Source organism: Rhipicephalus microplus, chromosome 3 (genome assembly GCF_043290135.1).
Source record: "Rhipicephalus microplus isolate Deutch F79 chromosome 3, USDA_Rmic, whole genome shotgun sequence".
Classification (NCBI taxonomy): domain Eukaryota; kingdom Metazoa; phylum Arthropoda; class Arachnida; order Ixodida; family Ixodidae; genus Rhipicephalus; species Rhipicephalus microplus.
The window spans coordinates 53,816,257-53,839,161 of record NC_134702.1 but is presented as its reverse complement, the minus strand read 5'-3'; the positions used below and the strand labels follow the sequence as shown (position 1 = coordinate 53,839,161).

Genomic DNA, 22,905 nt, shown 5'->3' with positions numbered 1-22,905 from the left:
TGCTATAAAAACAGAGTGAACACTGGAACCACAATTGACGTTAACGCGACATGGCGCCTGTAACATAGACGTACCCTAGGAGTACACAAATAATGTTTATTGAATTTTTATGAAATTAGATAACTAGCACTACAACCACACAGAACTGATGTTGCCCCAGCACTACACCTGCATCGTGTCTTTTTCCAGAGCATTTTCAAGACATGGCGTACGTGGCTCTGTGACAGGGTGCAATTCCTGCTGGGACCCTGACATTTACTTTTTATATTCATCGGGTAAACGCTGTCGATGTCAGTTTACGATGTCTGTCCTTGCCGTATCCGGGGTAGATATAAACTATCACCTGTGGCGCGCACAAGTTTGACCACGTACGTACGGGACAGCATTTTCACGCTCTCATGTTCTCTCTTATCCTTTCATACCAATTTTGCTCCATACCAAGTTAAACAGGCGTTACTACGTTATTGTGCACCGCGTAAAATACCGTGTTATTGCGCTTGTGTCCGTCTAGTCATTGACTCCAAGTGTTCGTCATAAGCGGTGCGCAATAACGTAACAACTAGTAAATAGCTACCAACTCGCCCAAGCAAGTACATCCTTAAACAGCTTGGGGCCGCGAGAACATTCAGACGTACGATCGATCGATAGATAGAAACGTTTTGAAGTGCCTGCAGTTGGCAAAGAAATGTTTCGCATTTAGGAAGATGAGCTCCATTAAGCTTTCGTGAACGAAATTGGAAGACAGGTGTCGTGAAGAAGAATAGTGTGCCGAATAATGTGAAGAAGAATAATGCACCACATGCGCAGTTCAGTTTCAGATGCGGCTACACCAAACAACACACTAAAAGCACTTGTGTTGATCCTCGTGTTATGTTTATTCGGCTTAGCACTGACTGCTGCATGTTAAATCTGTGATGTGGTGGAAGTCATATATGTGTCATGTGCGCAAGGTCAAAATCACAGGCCATAGCAAATAGCGTCCATTGGATAATGTCGTCCTGTATCTTTGCAAATAACAGCTTTAATAACCAGTTAGAAAGCATATAGGTCTTCCTAGCTGAAGTTCCTGATCTCTCTGTGGACTCAGGTGCAATATTTTAGGCTTCAGAGCCAGCGGCTAGCTGAAGCTTTCAGAGAGGACAAGGAGCTAGGCAGCGATAAGATAAATATCTCGATCAGCAAGACCAGACTGCTCAAATCACTACAGTGATAGAGCGTGCCTTGCTTTGTCGCCGAGGAGAAATTGGCTCATACAACATGCTACTCGATGGGGTTAGTGGCACGCATTTCTTTTATTCCAGAGACGATACTTGCCCGAGAGCCAGATTTGTTGTTTGTGGTTCCGTGGATTTTGGGTGTGGTGTGCGTTCATATCGCTGTCTCATTACTTCCCGATATTTGCTCATAACGTAGAGCAGCTTCCTGTAATAATTACTGTATGAAGGTGTATGACTCGTCAATCAAAAGTAGCGCTTAGCTTGAGAATTTTACCATGAAAGAAATTTCTTGTTTGACTGGTAGTAACACATTAATGTCTTAATTAATACTTAGTAAAAAAAGTGGAAGTTCCTTTCATTTTTGTAAAAAAAAAAGACCGAACAGCAGTACACTGAATCGGCGGAAATTTCAAAAAATCAGTAGATCTATTAGTGAATTGTGGCCCCTAGAATATACTGCCAGGGACCATAATTCAATCAGCAGTCGTATTAGCACTACTGCTACGGCTTCTGATTTGTATTTAATACTGTGGTACAGCGTGCCCATGATCATGCCAAATTCAATGTGTGCAGGCGCCATAGCAAAACGCGTTACGAGAAGGTTGGTCAAATAGCACGGTTGTCAAATAGTAACACTTCAAGGCACCTTAGACAGCATTATGGTTGGAACGGTTGGAATAAGAAACTGTCTGTTTATTTTTAAACTAAAACATACTTTAAAAAAATTATGGCCGTGTGACGTCGCTGTCACTGTAAAGTACCAGACCTTAACTTCACTATTTAAAGGAAAAAAAAAAGATAACTCTAGTTTGTGGTTCACTAAGTATTCCGGCTAGGTGGCGTCAGCCACCGCCCGATCTAAAGGGTACAGCCATATCAATCCATCCATCCATCGGCCGCCGCTGCGCCATCAACATCAACTGCAACGAGGAGGCACGTGCGTAGCGGGGCCATGAATTTTTGAGCGAGTGCATGTGCCGCGGCTGGCTTAAAAACGATTCTTTGTCTTGCGCCGCTGTCGCCCCATGCAATCGAAGTGCCTCGTTACATACGGCGACAGAAATGTCGCCGTCGCTTTCGACGAGCCGTGGACGGGGCGGGATTTAATTGAACACTTGAAAGGGTTGGACATGTTCTCAGAAGTTGACGCCTCTGCCATAGGCTTGACGGTGAGTCCTTCCTTTCTATATATTTCTACAGTCGTCGTGCTGCAGTGGTTGCCACAGCGTTTGTCATCGATTACTGTAGCTTTGTGTTGCATCTTTTTGCTTCGTCCATTCTATAGAAAAACCCGACAGCGCTAAGTTACATGTTATTGCTAAATTTCGCCCAATTTAAGCCTCGATGACAATCATTGCTGCACCGAATTTACCCCTCACTTCTTTAATCGTAGAAAACGTGGAAGGTATTTTTGTTGAGTAGGGAATCCTACTTCGAGATCGCGCTAGGTGTCGATTCCAGTAGTGTTCGGCATCTAGCGAGGCTGCACGTGTATGTGTAGCCGACGCTGGCAGTAGTCAAATTTATTTAGTGTGTTTATTAAATACAGTTAAATGTTGCGCTTTTCACTTGCTGTGGCGGGAATTCGGGACATGTAAATAGCACGAATGCTTGTGGCAACAGCAGGTCTTTGTTGGCCAACATTGCAACCATGACACTTCCAAATTTTTTATCCGTGTGTTATGTAGTGCCCTTCTGAGTTCTGGCATTCTTATTTTTCCAGCGTTTCGACGAAGACTTCGACGTTTTTGTCGACATTACAGAAGTGGACGTGATCGAAAATAAATCGAGAATAAAAGTCCGACTGACCAGCCAAGTCCGGTGAGTAGTTTTGCATCTTTAGCAATACACTTACAAGCTGCTTGTTGCACACTGCTTTGAGAAAAACGGTGGCTAAAGTTTTCATTTAAAACAGACCTCTCAATTGGATAAGCCTCTTAGCTTGGTAGTTGTAACAAAAAAAGGGTGAGGTGGTTTTTCATAACAGCTTGACAAAATGCAGTTTCTGTGTTGCTATTACAGGATAGCAGATGTTCTGGAAGAGTCTGCACAGCCGTCACAGCCAGCACGGACCGGTGCATACTGCCTCCCAGATGTACCACCAGACATTGCCTGGATGGTAAAATGCCACCAGCCAGGGCAGTACTTCGTAGGTCGCTCTCGAGTACTACAGTGGCTTCACCATGACTTGTACTTATACGACATGTGAGTAATATTTACGTAGATACTGTGCAATATCCTGTTTGAAAGTGCTTTGAAACTTTTCTTCACATTCATCTTTTACCCGCTCTCGTGGGTTAAAAAAAAAGGGGGGGGGGACATCCATGGTGAATAAACAAAAAAAATTGCAGAAAAAGCACTCAAATGCTAGAAAAAATATCTGACATGTCATAGTGCCATCTGTGCAGCTGAAGGAAGCTTCAATGAAGCATGACCCCTTGGTGACAAACCATGGAGTAGTCACAATGCCCACTTGTTTCCTCCCGTGATTAAATATATATTGTTTTTGTTTACATCATTGTGGTCACTATCTTCAAGGTACCAGCTGGTTGGAATGCTGCATAAAGTCTCGCTCAAATGCAAGGAGTAGAAAACAGTGGCATCAAAGTAGTGCCAGTGCCCCCTCCATATCTGTACTGACATTCTTTAATGAGCTAAAAGATCATGGTTTCAGCCTGCTTGTGGTAGCCAGCACAGAAAACTGTGATGACTCTTGAAAACTTTGTATAAGACCCAACAACAGGTATACGAACAATATAGATGCTTCTATGATGCCTTTCAATGCCTGTTGCATTGTTGGTACAGTCGACTCTTGTTAATACGAAGTTCCCGAGAACCGCAAAAAACTTCGAATTAAACGAACTTCCAATTAGGCAGAAATCACAAAAACATGGCATCTTTATTAGGTTCAAAGCCGGCAGTTCTTTACGAAAAGTAGTCGGTCATCTTCGTCTGCTTCTGTTTGCCGAATCTAGCAGTGGAAAGCAGGTTTTGGAAGGCGTAGATGTGCCCAAGTGCTTCTTTAGCGTTGTTCTCCCAAGTGAAAAACCGCTGCGCGAGAGCGAGGCCCGCAGCTACATCGGCAGCCTTCGGTTGTGGCTTGCTTTCAATGTCATCTTCGTCGTCGCTTTGATGAACGCTTTCGTGGGGCCGAACAATCTGCACAATCTCGCTGTCCGTCAGTGCACCGCACGTTTTGACTGTGCTGTCCACGGCGACATAATCTTCAAAGCAGGGGTCACCGAGGACGACGTCAAAGCTGCTGTCACCGAGAGCGGCGTCAACAATGCTGTCGTCAAGCTCGCTTCGCATTTCCACCGGCGGACAAGAAGCCTCTCCCGAAGAATTTGCCACGAAACCACAGGCCCTGAAGCAGTTGGCGATGGTCTCATTCTTCACGCAGCCCCACGCTCGCGCTAGCATGTGGATGGCACTAATTAAACTCGCCTCGTATTGCGAGGACTTATCCATGCACAGAATCATGCGCTCGATGAGATGCTTCCTGTACAGGACATTCACATTTTTGATTATGCCCTGGTCCATGGGCTGCAACACAGATGTCATGTTTGCGGGCAAGTACGCAAGATGGATGGCACTCAAGGCTGGTACGTCCATGTGGGCACTGCATTGGTCGACAAGGAACAACACCTTGCAGTTCGATGATGCGAACTTCCGATCCAGTTTCCTTATCCAGTCCCTGAAAATGTCGGACGTCATCCACGTCTTTCTGTTAGAAGCATAGTCGACAGGAAGGGTCCTGACGCCTTTAAAGCACCTAGGCTTAGCGGCCTTCCCGATCACAAGAAGGCGACATCGTTCAGTGCCAGTCATGTTTGCGGCAATCATAACAGACACCCTTTCCTTACTACGTTTATCGCCAGCACAGTCGTCGTCTTTAAACGTCAGTCTTGTCTGGTAGCAACCGATAAAAAAGCACAGTCTCGTCTGCGATAAAGATGTCTTCCGGCTGATACTCCTCAAGGTACCCGCGAAGATTCTCTGCTTTCCATGCTGCAAATGTTTCCTGGTCGACTGACGCCTTCTCTCCACACACGCTCTTGAAAATCGGGTCATGGCGCTGTTTGAAGCGCGTCAGTCATCCGTCCGATGCAGCGAAGTCGTTGATGTCCAACATTAACGCAAGAGATGAGGCTTTCGCTGGAATGACCTCACCACTGAGAGGAAGTTTGTTGTTGCGTGCCTCTCTGATCCAAATCAGCAGCGCCTTCTCCAAATCCGGGTAGGCGCCGGTGCGCATTCGCTTCCGTGACATTTTAAACTTGTAATTTGCAAAAGCATCCATTATTGATTGCTTGTTTTTTATAAAATTCGAGAGCATGTTAGGCTTAATGCCGTACTTCCGTGCAATGTCTTGCTTGGCAAGGCCTCCCTGCTCTACTTCTTTCAGGACTTCTTTCATCGCCAGATCAAGTGTTCGGTACGAGCCGCGTTTTGCCATTATTCAACGTCGTGGCCAGCCGAACACGAGGAAATAACTTGCGACGCGCAGCTGACACAGTCAACGAAACACAAGCAGAGACGAGAGAACAAGACTGACAGTGAAAGGGATAGCTCGACGTTCGACACGCCGGTGCTGACTGAACAATCTTGCCGCTTCATGCACTGTGGCCCTGCGCACAACGACGATGTCCACAACAGTGCGCTGCGGACAGCTACGATGGTGACGACAGCAGTGCGGTAGTTGTTCTGGCACTTGAAAAATTGCGCATTTTATTGAAACTAACGGTTGCCTCGAGGCTCTAGATTAAAAAATAACTTCTATTTAACCAATCTTGTGGGCTTTCAACTTCGAATTATTGAGCATTTTTTTCTATGGTGTTGCATACAAAACTGACGGGAACACCTCTTGACTTCTAATTAACCGAAAATTCCAATTAAGCGACTTCGAATTATCGGGAGTCAACTGTACATACACTGGATTTCTACTTATCTGAAAATGCCCCGCCATGGTGGTCTAGTGGCTAAGGTACTCGGCTGCTGACCCGCAGGTCGCAGGATGGAATTCCGGCTGCGGCGGCTGCATTTTCGATGGAAGCGAAAATGCAGGAGGCTCGTGTACTCAGATTTCGGTGCACGTTAAGAACCCCAGGTGGTCGAAATTTCGGGAACCCTTTACTACAGCGTATCTCATAATCATATGGTGATTTTGGGACGTTAAACGTCAGATATCAATCAATTACTTATCCAAAAATGCCTTTCTGATGTTTTGTTCTAGCCATACTTTCTGCAGTTATTACCCACAAAGAAACTTGGCTAAAGGCAACCTATTTTCTAGAAATGCAATGCCATTGCAATTGTAACTGTTGCGATTTTTATTCTTTGCATATCAAAGGGGCTCTTGCCCTCATACTCTTCTTTATCGATCTCTCGATAAAGCTTTGGTCTGCTAGTGAGTAACTTACATTCTTGCTTTTGTAAATATTTTTTCCTGCTAGGTACCCTGGGAAATTGTACACAGAGGCAGCACGGGCTTTGATCACCAGATTTCCTAACTTGGCTGATGTAGCGGGGACTGGCTATGTGAGTTCACATATTATTGCAGAATTGATTGCACTGAAAAGCTTGTCTAATAAATGCCTGCTTTTAAGGACCAACAGTGAAGCGAAATCAGTCATTGACAATAAAAAGATAGCTTCTGCAAGAATTTCAGAATTGAACATGGCTCCTCCTGTTCTATAAGCCATTATTCTAAATTGGGACAGGCAGTTACACATGATTAGCCGATGCAACATTCAATAGTGAAATGCTGCTCGCCCTCAAGGTCCCTGTGTGATGATAAATCTGCAGGCTTAACTTTGCTTCTGATTGGAATCATTGCATTTTCATTAAAAAAGTAAAAATTAAAAAATAGCAACGGCACTTTATTACATGAATACGTATTCATGATGTGAGGAAAGGTAATGTTAGAAAGCTGCACTGCCTTCACACCATCAAGTGAGTCTACCAAGAAGTCAGAATCCACTACGTTTTCGGTCATTAAATACCTCCATGAAACTAAGGGAGAGCTTCATATGTGACGATGCATTATCACTAAGAGCATTGTTCGCAGTCCAAAAATGCTTGTGCGCTGCAAGACAGCATGTAAAGTGCATGTGCTGCACCATTCTTTTTTTCTAGTTAGCTGAGTCGTGGTGCAGCAGGTGATGTTGAACATGTGTTGTGAGCCTGCAGGTCATTCCGTTTACAAAGGGAACAACCAAGCAGTGTCATTCGGTTTAGTGAGTAATGAGGAGCAGTGTAAGGAACGCCAACATGCCAAACAACATGGCTGTGGTGATTTCGCTTAGGTGTTGTGAGCTTTGTCTTGTTTTTCTTCCATCTTAATCTTTAAAAGGTGGTGTCCCTTCAACAAAAAAGTTGAGGTGCATGGAACAGCTTAGTTTTCCTCTTTTGGTCGCTAAATGAAGGTGCTCTATAGCAGCTATCTTGCATCAGTGCTTCGTTTTTGATCTCCTGATATGGTGCCGTTCATGTCTTCACAGAAGAGAGAACACCTGCTATAGGGAAAAAAGTCCCGCAATATGCTAAAACAATAATTTGTGCTTGCTTATGGGTGATGGGGTGCAACAGCCCATATGTGTGCCTGTGGCACCACAAGGGCTTAGTGTGTATGCACTGTGTTTTTCAGTGAGCACTAAAAAGTAGAACATATTCAAACTGTGCTCACCGCACCACAGTGGCTGCTTTTCATTTAGTGGTGAAGTGCAGAAAGAAAAAAGGAACATCCCAGTACTAAGAACAACTTCTTGCTGGGCGAGTTGGTGCATGTCTGTGGTTTGTAATGTTGCACATACAATCGAACAAACACAGGAAGTAAAAAAGCGTAAACGGAAAGAGCGCAAACTATCAACTGGCTTTATTCCTTTGGTTGCTGTAAATATATGCACATTTAGCACATGTCCCAAAAAAATTTGAAAGAAGGTTTGTTTACATAGACGTATGTATATGTAAGGCATATCGACATGAGGCGTGTATTGGCCCATAATCGCAATGGCAACGTATTGCTGCGTCTCTTGCAGCACACATAGAGGAACTCTGAGTGCTGAAGAGAAAAAGGTAAGCCGTAAACTTTGCCCCTTGTTTTTTTTTTTTTTTTCCCCAAGCTGATGGTTTTTTTAGCATGAGCTCCGGCTACTGCTCTCGAAAATACGTGTTTGCATTCTCCTTTCTATGCAAGTAAGACGTGCAATAGCATTTGTATTCGTGTTCCCATAAATTGTTGCATGCCAAAGCAAGGCAGTTTTTGCAATGTTTCCGCTAGCAGCTGTTTACCAAGTTAAGGCGACTCATACACTTATGCAGAAGCCACCTTCATGCAACGAACTTTATCACAGCTAATTGTGTGTGCCTACGTTTCATTGCATGTGCTGAGCACATCGCATGCTTGAAAAATGTACGCAGTCATGCGCAAGTCATCCCACTAACCGATGGCATGCACTTGCTTCTAATTGAGCATGTGCCGTTACCCAAACATAATAAACAAAACACATCAACGAAATATAGGCACACGCAATTAGCTGTGATGAAGTTAATTGCATAAAGGTGACTTCAGCGTGTAACATAAGCTTCTCCGTCACTTGGTAAATGGTTGCTAGCGAGAACATTACAAAAACTGCCTTACCTTGGCACGCAACAATTTTCGGGAACACGAATGCAAATGCTATGGCTCGTCTTACTTGCATAGAAAGGAGAATGCAAACACGTATTTTCGAGAGCAGTAGCCGGAGCTCATGCTAAAAAAACCATCAGCTTGGGGAAAAAAAAAAAAAAAACAAGGGGCAAAGTTTACGGCTTACCTTTTTCTCTTCAGCACTCAGAGTTCCTCTATGTGTGCTGCAAGAGACGCAGCAATACGTTGCCATTGCGATTATGGGCCAATACACGCCTCTCGTCGATACGTCTACGTAAACACACGTGAGCCTGTGTGTACTGCGCCATGTGGAGCCTCTAACATAGCTGCTATGCACACAACGGCGGACAGATGGCAGCGATTTTGCATAAGGCCTATACTCGCACATAGTACTTCAAAGCACCAGCATTTGCACGCCAGCTCAATATTTATTGATCAGAGGTGTGAGCTATCGAAAAGTCAACAGGCAGTGGGGATTCCTAGAAATTTTCGATAAAAATATTTCACGTGAGTCATCTCTTTCAATAAAAATATTCTCACCGAGTTGCGATCGCTAATATTTCATATTTCAAGGAACGAGATCGAAAGGTGTCAAGTAAGGCACAGAGCACACGAGATATTAGTGGTAAACAGCATTGACACAAAGTTCAAGGAAGTCAATTGCATGCAAATGGACTCACTGGCTCACTGAGACTGATAAACAGCGCTAGTCTGAGTTTTGGTGTCTCTGAGTCCGAGCGAGTCCCAAGGGCAAAATATATTTCATGAGTGAGCGTATGTGAGCTCTTCATCTTTGCCGACCTATGTGTGTGCCATTTCACATGCTAGATGGTGTTAGTTGCATCCGGCGGCTTGTCGTTCTCTTAGCTCTTTCAAACTGAAGGTGCAACTAGCTGACAATAAGCACACTACTTATGTGTTGTGAACTGCAGCAATCAATGGACTGTGGTATGAATAATTGGCCACCAGAAAGCTATTGCAAAAAAAAAAATAACTGCACTTCAAAATTGTTGTCACAGCCCTTTTAAGGGACGTGGCAATGAAAATTATCTTTATTTATGAGGCCAAAGGGATGAAATTCGGCATGCAGATGTCATTTGTTGTGCTGATATCATAACTGGAATCGGTTTTGAGCTATCTAATGTACCTCTTGAGTTACAACACTTGATAGACTCTCATTGTCATCCCAATATTAATTAGCTAATTAGACATAAGCTTGTCAAAATTTTTGCATAAGGATATTCACAAGGCTTCATTTTGTGCCATAATGCTATTGGTTTATTTTTAATATTTAAATAAGCACACAAATTTTTTTAATGTCCCAGACATATTGTCTTACCAACAACTTTTATAAAAAGCCAATTAGAAAAGTCCGTATGATGTGTACACAAATATGGACAGCTTTACCGCACTCACCCATGTTTGAGAATCTAAGTGCAAAAAACGGAATGGCTATAGCTTAATTTGTTGTGAAATGGCATAGGGATGACTGACAGCAACTGCTCAAAAAATTGAAAGCTGAGAAAATGGAGCCCAAAGATTTTGGAGCTAGAAGTTGATAGAATGGAACTCTGAAGGAAACTGGCTTTATTTTTCATTGGAGAAATGCATCTTTGTGGCTATCTAGAGCTCCAATTTGTCCTCTTTATGATGCCAATATGGTGGCACTGTGCCAAGGGAGAGCTTCAAATTTGCATCTTGCTATGCCCAATTTTCACATAGCTTTTTTTGACGACATCCCACTAGTGAAATGCTTGTTTCTCAACTTTTACTGCTTATTTGGGTCTAAAATCACACTATGATGTGACACATGGTCTCAGGATTGCAGAAAAGAATAATTGAAAAACTGAACATTTTGACCAAATTACGATTCCCATTGCCACGTCTCCCCTTAAATATGCTCTAACACAATAATCATGTTCTGGCATAAGCTATTTGAAAATATTTTGTGCACTAGAATCCGATTTCAGAGCAGACATAGTGTTGGAAGTTATAATTATGCGCCTAAAATACCCCCGAGACCAAATTTTGAAACTCAGGTGCATGTGTGCGATAGTCCTGCATGCGTGAGCACTTCTTAGTGATTATTAGCGAGAAATGTTGCCGTTAAAATATTTTAATTTAATTTCAAAGTAAGCAAGAGTGCGCATCTGAGTTTGCATCAACTCGCAACATCACCACTAATATGACAGAGACAGAGCTCCATGTGATGTTTCGAAAGAAAAGCGAGTATTGTCAACATCACAAGATGTCATGCAGTGCCCGCGTGCACAATACACCAACTGAAATCTGGCAAGGACTATTTTTTGTCACCTCCCCACGCTGTCTTGTCACGCTGCTCTCAATGTGGTAGTTGTTGCTTCGGCCAGGATTGCTCTTTTTATTTTTCTGGGGGGAAGGGGGCACATATTTAGCACTGGCATCGTTTCATTGTTTATCACACATGGGGCCCAGTTTTTATAACTGAGAACAACACCATGGCTTAAATGCACATTATCTCGCACTCTCTCTTTCTCGGACACTGGTTGCTTGTTGGTATTTAGGGGAGCATTTTGAACTGACATAAAATTGTTCTAATTCAGTGATGCTAGCATTATTTATACAATGCATTTGAGCATTAATGATTCAATTTTGGGATGTCCAGACACAAAGCTACAAACTGCAGAAATGAAGGAAAGAAGTGTAAACTTAAGGGCTCATTTTTTTTGTAAACAGATTATTCCAAGAACTAACAGACAACAACGCCAAGGAAAGTATAGGGAATGCTATCAGAAGTAACTGTAATGTAAATGTTAATAAAAGTGAACGAAAAAATAACTTGCCACCGGCACGGATCGAAGAGTGTTCCACACTCATTGTAGTGGCAATGGGCAACACTGACTGACCCTCCCACGTTTAAATACACATATAGTATACCCATAAGGTGGATGGGGGGATGACCACCACTGTGGCTCAGTGGTAGAGCATCGGACGCATTATTCAAAGGCCTTTGGGCCGGTACCTGCCAGTGGCAAGGTATCTTTTCGTCCACTTTTCTTTTGTCACATTTACATTACAATTACTTTTAATACCATCATCTATACTTTTCTTGGCATCATCACCATCTATTCTCATTATTAATCACTTAAACTGCAGTAATGAAGTTACAAGCAGAACATTCAGTGTAGTTTCCCTTTAAGCTCAATAAGTACCCTTGTGGGGTCAGAAAAAATAAAAACAAAAGCAGAACAGAAGTGCCGGGGAGGTAAATTTCTTTTTTCATATTTTCTGTTATAAGTTATTGATTAGAGCAATGTTTATTTTCAAAAGAAAAGGGATGAATCAATAACAACTTTCCGAAATACTTTTATTATGTGATCTCACTCAACCAAACTGTGATGACAGCTGCTGCAGTGGCACTCATTCCTTGTACTTGTTGCCAGTCATACTTTTGTGTGTGAGGCGATCCATGATCACATGATTGCAGTTACCTATTTAAATAACATATTTAGTAACTCTCTCGTGCTTTACAGGATTCATGGCGAGAAGCTCTAAGATTTAAAGCCAAATATGAAAGGAAGAAAATGAAGGCATTAACAAAGGAGAACACAGAAAGAATTCCGCGGAAGAAGAAGCCTACAGAGGACGAGTGCACTGCTCCTCGGCGCACTGAGAGGCCTAGTGTACGTATTTCAAATTTTGCACAGCCCTGCAGACATCAGGTTTGTCTTTGCCATCTGGCCAACAAAATTTATCTGTGCTTTCAGGCAGCTGTCTTGGCTGACGCAGAAGATGCCGAGACCATTGCTGGTCACGTTTTGGCAATGACGAAAGAAGTTGCAAAGGCCAGGCCCGACATGGCCTATATTGAGGACTGTATGAGCAGAACTTTGCCAAGCAGAAGGGAGTGGGTGTCCCAAGACAGCCCATCTGTTGATGACATCATTAAGAAGTACCCTGCTCTTTTAATCGGCTCCATCGTAAGTTTTTCAGTGTGCATTCATGAATCGAAAGTGGCTAAAAAGTGCCCAGGGAAATAGCATGCTCTGCTGTTTCGGCCACATCCATCCATTCTTGAGATGTTTGTTTTGCAATTATTTGTTGTACAGTTGTTCTAAGTATTTTATTAGTTCATCAAGCTTTTCAAAATTTTTATTCTGCAGTTTATTTGATATAAACTATTGAAATGTTATTTACTGACTGTTTGAATTGTTCACTTTATGCTAACATGATGCATATGTACAATGGCTTGAACAAGAATGCAGTAAAACCCTAATGTACATTTTTGATTAAAGTGTAAAAAGTACACCTAAGATGTGAAAAAACAGGAAAAATGAAAATAATTTAGCATTGCTGAGCTGTATGGTTTATTTCATTGCTTACACTTATTGCTTTTACTGTTGCGTGGTTCTGTCCAACACACAACCCGAGAGTCTGCTTGTTTAGGGAATATCAGGGAAGCTCGAAACACAGAAATCGCTTGTTGTGACGTCAAGATGGGGCAGAAAGGGGATACAACATCCTTTCTACTACTGATAGCATGAAGCGAGTGAAAGCAGTGTTTGAGTAATATTTCAGTTCATCAAAGAAGCAATGGAGAGTGCCTCTGAACTTGACGCAATATAGAAGTCGCACAAAGAGAATATAAAAGACGAAGCAACAACTGCAAACCTTTGGCAGATAGCAGAGCAACTCTTGGATTTGTAATCTAGAGTTGCCAGTTCTGCTTATAACAGGAGGATTCGGGCTTCTTTTTCTGCCGATTTGTTTGGAGAATTTTTCAGTCGCCTGTCGCGTTTTAGTTTGGGGTAATTTGCATTTCCAGCAAATATAGTTATTTTAGTTGTCACGTTCCAGAATCCACATTTGTCATTTACTAATAACATTTTTGTTGACTGAAACGTGAATGCATAGGCGTTTACAGGGTTCCCCATAAAGGGGGCCAAAGGTTCGTTGCAGTGGCCCTCAACCCTACTAAGTCTACGTATGGGGAAGATTTTTTGCTCCCCCTTCCCTTAGGTGACTAGGTGAGCTAGGCTGGCCCCTGTGACCCGCTTTCCATGTGCAGGCCTATGGTTATGTGTTCAAACATATGTTGAGGGAAACTCAAGTAAACGTCAAATATATGTCGGGGGAAAATTATAAATAACGTTCATCATGCCATGGCAACATAATGGAAACCATGCTAAGAAGTATCTATGTGCTTTTGTTGATAGTCTTGTATATTGATTCAAGAAATCGTGGAATCACTAGGATTATGCCAAATAGGCCAATTTAGTGCTTCAGCACTAATTTGTGAATGCAAGATGAACTTACTGGTACATTAGTGACAGTAAAAGGGTCAAATAAAACTTGCAACATTGCCTGGTGCATTTACTCATGACAATCAGTCAGTTGTTCGAGTGCCTGGTGTAATACCGTAGAAAGTCTAGTGCTACGGCAGCCAAAGTGATCACTACTTCACGATACCTTTGCGAGATTGTCGCCTTATTTGCCAATGTTTGGTAGCTACAACATATCACTGTTGGCATTGTTTTGTGTCATTGTGGTTTGTAGGAGATGGCCGAATGCCCTGCAATAGTGACTTTGAAAGCAGTTGTCTAAAAAAATGGCTCCTGTGCCAGCTCATCTTAAAGCTATTCTCTAGTACATGCATTGCCACACTCAGCCACAATCTAGTTGACAAATGGAAATTCAAATTAAACTGTGGAAGGTTAGAGTGGCATCATCCACAGAAACATGGTAAATTTATGCTATTTTATTGGCATTATGTGATTCATTTTGAGGCTGTAAAAGAACAACTAAAGTGCATGCAGCACACCCATTCAGGGGAAAGCGAATGTGTGCCAAAATTGGCAAGGTGCATGCTTTGATAATTTATGTTAATTTGGCTTGCTGTACAGAGCAGCATAAAGTATTTTTGAAGGTTTTGCAGTAAGTCTGCAGTTGTCCTTGCTTATATTAAAATTTTATAGTATACTTGTTTTATGACACAACTGGTGGTGCGTCACTGATGTACATCCCTTTGTCTCTGCACTTTTGGCTATAGTCACTCATATTACATCATAGCGACAAGCTACTAACATCTAGATTTTCAATAGCTATATTGACCAAGCGGCAGGAATGAGTAATCTGTTTGCTAAACAGCTTATTTCGTCACTTGCTGCTTCAATGCATCGAATTCCTTGGCAGGACTTACGAAGATTATGTCCTGCTATGTACTTTACTTGTGAAACTGGCAGATAGTAACCTCCGCATTTTATTTCAAAATTGCCCTTTTGTGCTTGGTAGGAGTAGGTCGAACCTTTTTATAAAAGACACTGATTTAAAATAGAAATTGGTATAAGAGACAGCAGTGTGTCTACATTGAAATAGGTGTTGATAAGAAAATGCATAAGTGATACCCATGCTTATAAGAAACACCGCATAAAAAGACAAGAGTTGCTCCTCAGTACAAATTTCTTATAAAGGGGTTCAACTGTATTTGAAAGTGGCTTTGTTTGCCTTTTTGAAAAATTAACAAAAAGCTGGTATTAAGAAGACCGGCAGAAAGAAAGAAAATTTAGACAGTAACAAGGTTAGTTGAGCACACTAATAACAAATGTCTGGTATGTTCCAAGGAACCATAAATATACTCAGCTCAAATGCATTCGCTAGCAGTTTATCTCACATCCATAGCACCATGGTGCTGTGGATGGCACTGCAAATCCAAAACTTAGAAAGTATGTCCCATTTCAGAAAACTGTTGCAAGGTATGAAAATGATGCTTCAAAGCCTTTTTCATAACCTGGTGCACAGTCTCATTTCCTAATATTTTTTAACTGCACACGTATCTGAGCACTTCTGCAACTCCTTAAAAGGGAAAGATATTATGCATTTGTAGCACGAAGCTCAACCGAAATCCTCGTGTATCTTTTAGGATGAAAGCTTTGTTCTGTCCATGGAAATGTTGAGGAATCCATGAAAGTTTTTTTGTAGCTTGGTGCTACAAATGTGTGGTTGTCCATTTTTGTTTTTGTAACAGTAACCGTCTTGCCACATTGCAAGAGCCCATAAAACTGATTAACATCATCTTCAGCATTTTTATTCATATTACTGTAATCGTGAACCTGACTACACGTTTTGCAGTGCTGTGACCTTGTGCAATGTTGTACCGCAGATGCAAGTAAGTCTATAGGGTTTACCGTCATTAAAATGCCTTATGAAAATTTTATAGGTGCAGCTGGAATTCAGGTTGCTTACCAAAGTGCCCATAATGGAGAAACTGGAAGAATTCTTGGGGCCTGCTTCAGGAAAAATAGTAAAAATAGCCAGACAGAAACGTCACATGCAAAAGTTTCTGGAAGACCTCGATGCTGTTCTTGTCGATGCCTCTGAAGATGCATCCGAGGGTAATTTCAAACATTTCTACGCTAACATTACCACCTTTCTTTGTATCTAGCTTCCAGTAGCGCCATTCTTCCGATTTTACGTCAAGCAAATTGGGTGCTGTAAAATTGAATGTATTAGGCAAGATTTGTTTGCACAGTTCTACATTGGTTGACTCAGAGCATGCGTTCGATTAGTCTATCACTATATGCACTTGTTTTGAAAATGCAATGTCACACTCCTAGAAACTGGCATTAAGTGCCAACGACGTGATTACAGGTAGCTATTACAGAGATAAATTTATTTCAAGAGCTCATGTACAGAAGCAATAAAAATTGCTTAAATATCTCAGCTGCTGAAGATCTTAAACTGCCTCTATTTGTGCAATACATTCACCACTGCTTGAACTTCTCAGCTAAAGCTAGGTTGAAATACAGTTCATTCTGTGCTCAAACCAATAAAATAAAATTTAAGAAAATAAGTTTTGTTCAATGATGGAACCAAAACTGAAGCACAGATGAGCACAAGCAAAAGACCAGAATGTTGGAAACAAAGATTACAGAAGAGGCAAAGTTCTGTATTTGTTGTGTGCCATGTGCGTTTAATTGCAAGCACAGCCTGCACGCCCACACAACGAAGTTGGTTGGTGGTCGATATAATGATGCTCACTTATTCTTGACGAAGTAGGGCAGTGACGCTCTTCCGTGTTTTAGTATCGCGGCTGAATGTGGGTGAATTTCATTTCTTCTCAAATATTACTAGAGGTCGGTTTTTGAAAATTTCTAAACTGCAATGGGATTTTTGCATGAATGAATTCAATACTCCCATTTCACAAAATGCCTACCTCCACTAATAAAAAAAGGTAATTTAACATTCTTACATACAGTTCAAAGTGATTTCTTTAGTCTTTTTAAAGGGGTCGTAGCAGGCAAGATGGGTGCCACTGTGTTTTCCAATACTTTTCTTGAGTTTTCAATTTATTTCTGTGCATTCTACATTTGGCAATGGCAAGGATTAAAATTCGTGCCAAAATTTTTTTCACATCTGAAAGCACGAAGATGTAAACTGCATCTTCTAAAGGTACGATAAAAATTTTGTTATATTATGTCTTGCAGTGCTATCCCCAATGGGAATTAGGTTCTGCTGCTTAAACACCATAGCAATACACAAACTAGTTGTGTAGTAATGTAGATGTAAGTAAGCACGTCTACTCCTTCTCACTTCACATTAGGTATCCAGCTGGTCTGTGGTGCACGTGACTGTGAATTTCGCTTGGCTGGGTGACCCTGCATACTTCCTAAGTTTGAGTGTAGTTACCATGACTACCCCATAAAAGATAGTCAGTCATGTACACCATTACAGCCTCTATGTTTCTAGTGAGTTGCTAAAATGGCAGTTTGAATCCAGCTTGTAGCTTTTGCATTTAAGTACTTTTTGAAACAGTGCAACTCACGGTTTTTTCAGAGGTGATGCTCACTGCTGCTATTTGTGTCCTTCCGGCAATGGTGAAGGAAAGAATGGATGCTTTCATCTGCAAATTTGTGAGTATAATTCATAGTTTGTATATTACTTTCCCTGTGAACTGCAGTTGTGAAGTTGCCATCTGTGATAAATGTTTGCTATATCTTTTGCAAGTGAATTGTTGAAAAGCCTTTCAACCAGCCATGTCCAAGACGACTTTCACGTACCATTTATGCATAGGTTACCCAGTACAGTAGAAGCCCGCCATAATGTAGCCCGCTCGGAGGCTACATCACTGTCAGCCACTCTTTGCATTGTTTTTATAGGATTCAATGAATCGGTATCTCCACTGTTTGAAATGCCATGAACTGGCACTCCAAGCTGACCAGAGTGGGCACGTTGATTTTTTATGCAGCCCGAACTGGCTTAAGGATGCATTCAGTGATGTGATGTTGTGTATCGCGAGCCATGATATGGTTTTTATTCGTGTCACCATAAGCATAGATCTTAGAACCTGTGTAATGCTATGTAAGCACGGCATCTGTGCCACCGTCGTCATCCCCAGCCTATTTTTGTGTCTTCTGCAGAATGAAGACCGCTCTAAAATTATCTCCAATTTACCCTTTCTTGAGCAAGCCGATTCAGTTTCATCCCTGTGAGCTCCCTAATTCTGTCGCTCTAGGTGATTCCCTGCCTTCTCGGCTTTTCCTCTTTTTTTTTTTGCATTCATTCTGCTTCTCTTGCCCCCAGTTGTTTGTTTTACTCTTTGTATGGCCGCACCAAGTTTATTTCTTTCAACCTGCAGTACCCGACTGTCTCACCCAATCTGGTGTTTTCTAATAGCTTAATGTTTTACCAACCATTTCCTGTTTCATGGTATGGTACATGGTCCTTAAAGGGATACTGAACAAATTTTTGGCCACCAAGATATTCAATCAAATTGGAAGTGGGGTCCTCAAAGTGATCGGGACAACCTTCATTCCAGGCAGAAACTACAGGGAAATAATGAATTTAATGCGTTTTTAACAAACTACTACCGCATCCAGCAGCCACGCCGTTCACTACAGGAGGTGATGTTTCGTGACGTCATACCCACCCGAGATGGGCACACTAACAATGCGGGCCCTCTACTCGCTCATCTCCCCCTGCGGTTCCTAGAACCGGTATGAACAGCAGCGGTTGCAAACAGTTCTCCCCGCCGAGGCCAAGTAGCTAGGCAAAGCATCAGTGCTTTTGGGAAAGAGTGAGAGAAGAGGACAGGAACTCGTGCGCCCTGCATGTTTCTCGGCGAATGTGATGGCATGGTTTCCACTCGCACACAGACGCCACGGGTTGACAATTCATGAAAAATACAGGCAACTGTTCAAAAATATGGGAAATCAACTGTTTATCAGAACAGTCACATCTTCTGATTATAATCACGAATTTTAGTCAGTTTTCCAATTTTTGTTCAGTATTTCTCTAATTTTTATTAAGTTTCCCTGTTAGGCTCTAAGCCCAGATTACTTGTTGATCTGGTGGTACGTAGAGGTTTGCATACTTTTCATTTGAGGAACAGTGGCTGATTCCCTGTCATGATTTGAGAATGCATGCTTTATGCACTTCTGCCCATTTTTAATTTTGATTAATTTTTTTTCATAAATAGGCTCCCCTTATAGGTTTACATACGCTTGTGCAGACTCCAGGGTAGGCAGCCAATAATGAACTCTTTTTTTCTTTACTATTAGCTTTGTTGATGGCATATTCCTTTTTAGGCATAATTTTGTAGTTCTTGATATATATAGTCAATCTTTTTTTTCAATTCACTGCCATGTGTTAGCTCACATAGTTCTAAAGTGTTTTTTGTGCAAGGTTTTTGCAAATTAAGGGCACCTAGGCCAGAAACTGCATGGTCTTATCGCACTCAGTTTACTTGTGGGTTGTTTCTGTTGTCATGCTAGCATGCCATGCCTGCTCAATTTTTTTATGCCTTCAATGGAATCTCTTACAATAACATTTTCATCGATAATGCAGTTCTAAATGGAGTTCTAATGCAGTTCGATAATGCAGTTCTAAAAGACAATCTAAATATGATTGTATGTGCCAGTACCCCTATATATAGCCAAACAAATTGGAGTCATGTAGCTTTGTTATATTTTGCGTAACTGATTGCCAAATTCGAAAAAAGCAGCAGAGCAAGTAAGCGTGGCACCCCACCTCTCCGTCATTATTAATTTACTGTGCTTCGAACAATTTTTTTTACAGCAAAACCAATTGCGGATCTCTTCTTTCCACTGATCAAACAACAATATAAAATTCTGAAAAAAATTTAAGAGGTCGACCAGCCATGGTTTGTTCAATCTTACGTGGAATCACACCTTTTTCTTTTTTTTTTTTCAGAACGAATTATTGGGTTGTGTGTAAACAAGACCAGTCACTAAACTGTGGATAAGCCTGTAGCCTTAGTGCGAATGCTTTATGAATTATTAAGAATGTTCCTTCTAGTTTGGAAGCATGCTTTGCAAATTAATTTCAGTTTCATTTATTTGTCAGTGTGCCGTAAAACATTACGTTTTATCTGTTCCTACATAAAGGAGCTGTTGTAATAATGAAGCAACAAGTTTTTTGTTGAAGTGTGCTTTTTTATTTTTGTAGGACCCCACAAAGACGCACTACGTGCCCACAGTCACATTCATGGGAAATGTGTTGACATCTGATGCATTTGCTGTGAGGCTGGAGGACATCGAAATTGCAGAGAAGAGCCTCTTGGCAGCAATTTCCACCCAGATGGCACTATACTGGGCTACCAATATAGTTTTTGATAAAAAAGCTCAACGAACGTTTGACGTTCTATCCCGCGCTCTTAAAGTGAAGAGTGGCCTACGGCCAACACCACTAGTCAGCGTAACACTGACCACCCTGAGCCATTAATGAATAAAGTTTTTTGAACGAATAGATGTGGATTTCTTATCTCTCCTGGAGCCTCTGTGCCAGACATGGCGCAACCTAATGAAAATCATGTTCTTGAAAACTTTTTTTCATTTGCCGCTGGGAGAGCTTGACGGCTGGTTTCTTAAAGAGCACTCGCACAAGTAATGAACTACATTGAGAGACATCGATCATGAGCAACTGCATGCGACTCTGATGAGGAACGTTGTGAAAGAGTAACCATCGCTCTCATTGGCGTGGAATATCCATTCTTCCCTGCGGGACTAATGGGAAAGAGTAACAATTGCTCCAATTAAGAGCACTCAGAGAGAGCAAGTGTTACTCCTGTGAGAGTATTCACAGAGCATATTACTCCTTGTAAAGAATAACCATCGCTCCCCGGGGAGTATTGATAAAGACTATCTGTTACTCCATCAGGGGCATACGGAAGGACTAAGCGTCACTCCCATAGGAGCATTGACAGAGAGTATCCATTGCTCCTTCTAAAGAGTAACCATCACTCCCCTGGGAGTATTGAAAAGGACTATCTGTTCCTCCATTGGAAAGAGTGTCACTCCCATAGGAGCATTGACCAAGAGCATCCGTTCCTCCTTGAGGAGTTTAGGAAGGGAGCAATGGATGCTCTCATGCGGTGTAATTGCAAAGAGAACTGTTGCTCCCCTGAGAGTATTAAAGAAGACTATCTGTTCCTCCTTTCAGGAGTATTGGGAAAGAGTAACCGTCACTCCTGTGGGAGTATCAAATAAGACTATCCGTTACACCTTTGAGGAGTATTGAGCAAGAGTAACCATTGCTCCCATGGGAGTAGTGACAGAGCATCAGTTGCTCCAGTCAGTTACTCTCTGAAAGAGCAACTGAAATTGGGGAGTAACGGTTCCTCCCGTCGCAGTTACTCCCGAAATGGTGCAATGGGTGTGGCAAGTCAGTTACTCCTCTAAAGGAGTAACCTCGACCCCCCTTTTCCTCCTTTACTTTTTAGAGTGTAGTTCATTTTGTGGGAGCTAGCTTATCGCACCTGCGTCAGTGCTGCTCGCATGAGGAGGGCTGCTTTTTCATACGTGGTGTGTGTGTGTGTGTGTGTGTGTGTGTGTGTGTGTGTGTGTGTGTGTGTGTGTGTGTGTGTGTGTGTGTGTGTGTGTGTGTGTGTGTGTGTGTGCTTGGCGTTGTCAGCATTTCCTTGCCGTTCGCGGCGCGTATCTGGCTTGTGTTAGTCATGAAGCGTGTAGTCGTAGTCACAGAGCGAGATTCAATGAAGGAAGATCACTGCACATGCTGTGGGGAAGCTAAGGAAACGATGGAACATGTTCTGATTAAATGGAGTGACATCCACCCGGGTGTGCGTGTGGGTGCAAGTCTGCATGAGTCTTTGAGATTTAGGGACAACCATGGAAAGCTGAACTCGTCCGCGATAGAAGCAAGTAAGAAACTGCTAGAGTATTTGTGGCAAAACAGTAGAGATAAAGGGCAAAAATATTGGGGGAAATGAGGTCAATCTACCTGAAGAGGCAGAGAGAATGACCGTGAATTTATATTTTCTTTGTTATAATTAGATTGGTCTTATCGAAGTAGAAAAGCCAACATAAAAAGAAATTTTTCGTTTTTTTTTTTCTTGCGAGCCTGGTGGCACACATGTCGCCGCCCCGTTATAAAGGAAGCGCTCATAACATCCGTCCATCCATCTTATCGAAATGGTGCGGCCAAATCGCATGGGAAATTTCTGTGCGCGTCGGCCGTGTGGGATTCCCGCAAGTTCGCAAAACACCTTCGATGCCTTTTGAGGCCTTCCAGTATGCAGACGTTTTGGTGCAGTTTGCCGCGCTGCTTGCTTTCATCGATGTCATTGATTTTGTCGTTGTCTCATTCGACCATCCGGCGATGATTTAAACGCCACAGTTTGAAACATTGTGCACGTTGAAACCTCTGTATGATGTTTGCAAGATTTTTTGTTTCACAGTACCCGGTAAAAAACAAGAACACGTTCCTTCAGTTACCTGAGTGCCTACTGTCTAAACAGGAAATAGTAATGGCGTGGAACTGTCGGGGGAGGAGTGTTGGACTGTCCATATTTCGCATTATTTCTTATTGTTTTTATTCTACTACTACTACTACTACTACAACTTGAGTTGATGCGCGGGAAGAGTACGGGCGTTTTGCCTAATAATTTTCTCGTTATTTCTTGGTTAGGGTAATCAACTGCTTTTAGATTAATTTGCTGATTGTGTAGTAAGATCTGTGGCAGCTGATATGCGTATTTAAAGGCAATTACCACTCCGACTTTCACCCCACATTTCTCTATGATTG

At 42.1% G+C, this 22,905-nt stretch overlaps 1 protein-coding gene across 2 annotated transcripts; it reads left to right on the top strand.

Annotated features, from left to right (window-relative positions):
• The first annotated feature begins 1,428 nt into the window (after nucleotides 1-1,428).
• On the top strand, nucleotides 1,429-20,608 carry LOC142803736 (uncharacterized). 2 transcript variants are annotated; one of them, XM_075889583.1, is made up of 9 exons: nucleotides 1,432-2,386; nucleotides 2,941-3,038; nucleotides 3,240-3,422; nucleotides 6,674-6,758; nucleotides 12,381-12,530; nucleotides 12,615-12,827; nucleotides 16,064-16,238; nucleotides 17,680-17,756; nucleotides 20,311-20,608. In XM_075889583.1, the coding sequence occupies exons 1-9, from the start codon at nucleotides 2,243-2,245 to the stop codon at nucleotides 20,584-20,586; spliced, it is 1,401 nt and encodes a 466-aa protein (XP_075745698.1). In that variant the 5' UTR covers nucleotides 1,432-2,242; the 3' UTR covers nucleotides 20,587-20,608. The 2 variants fall into 2 exon arrangements, with proteins under 2 accessions (XP_075745697.1, XP_075745698.1); XM_075889582.1 differs by having other exon boundaries at nucleotides 1,429-2,386; nucleotides 12,381-12,827.
• Nucleotides 20,609-22,905: the final 2,297 nt, after the last annotated feature.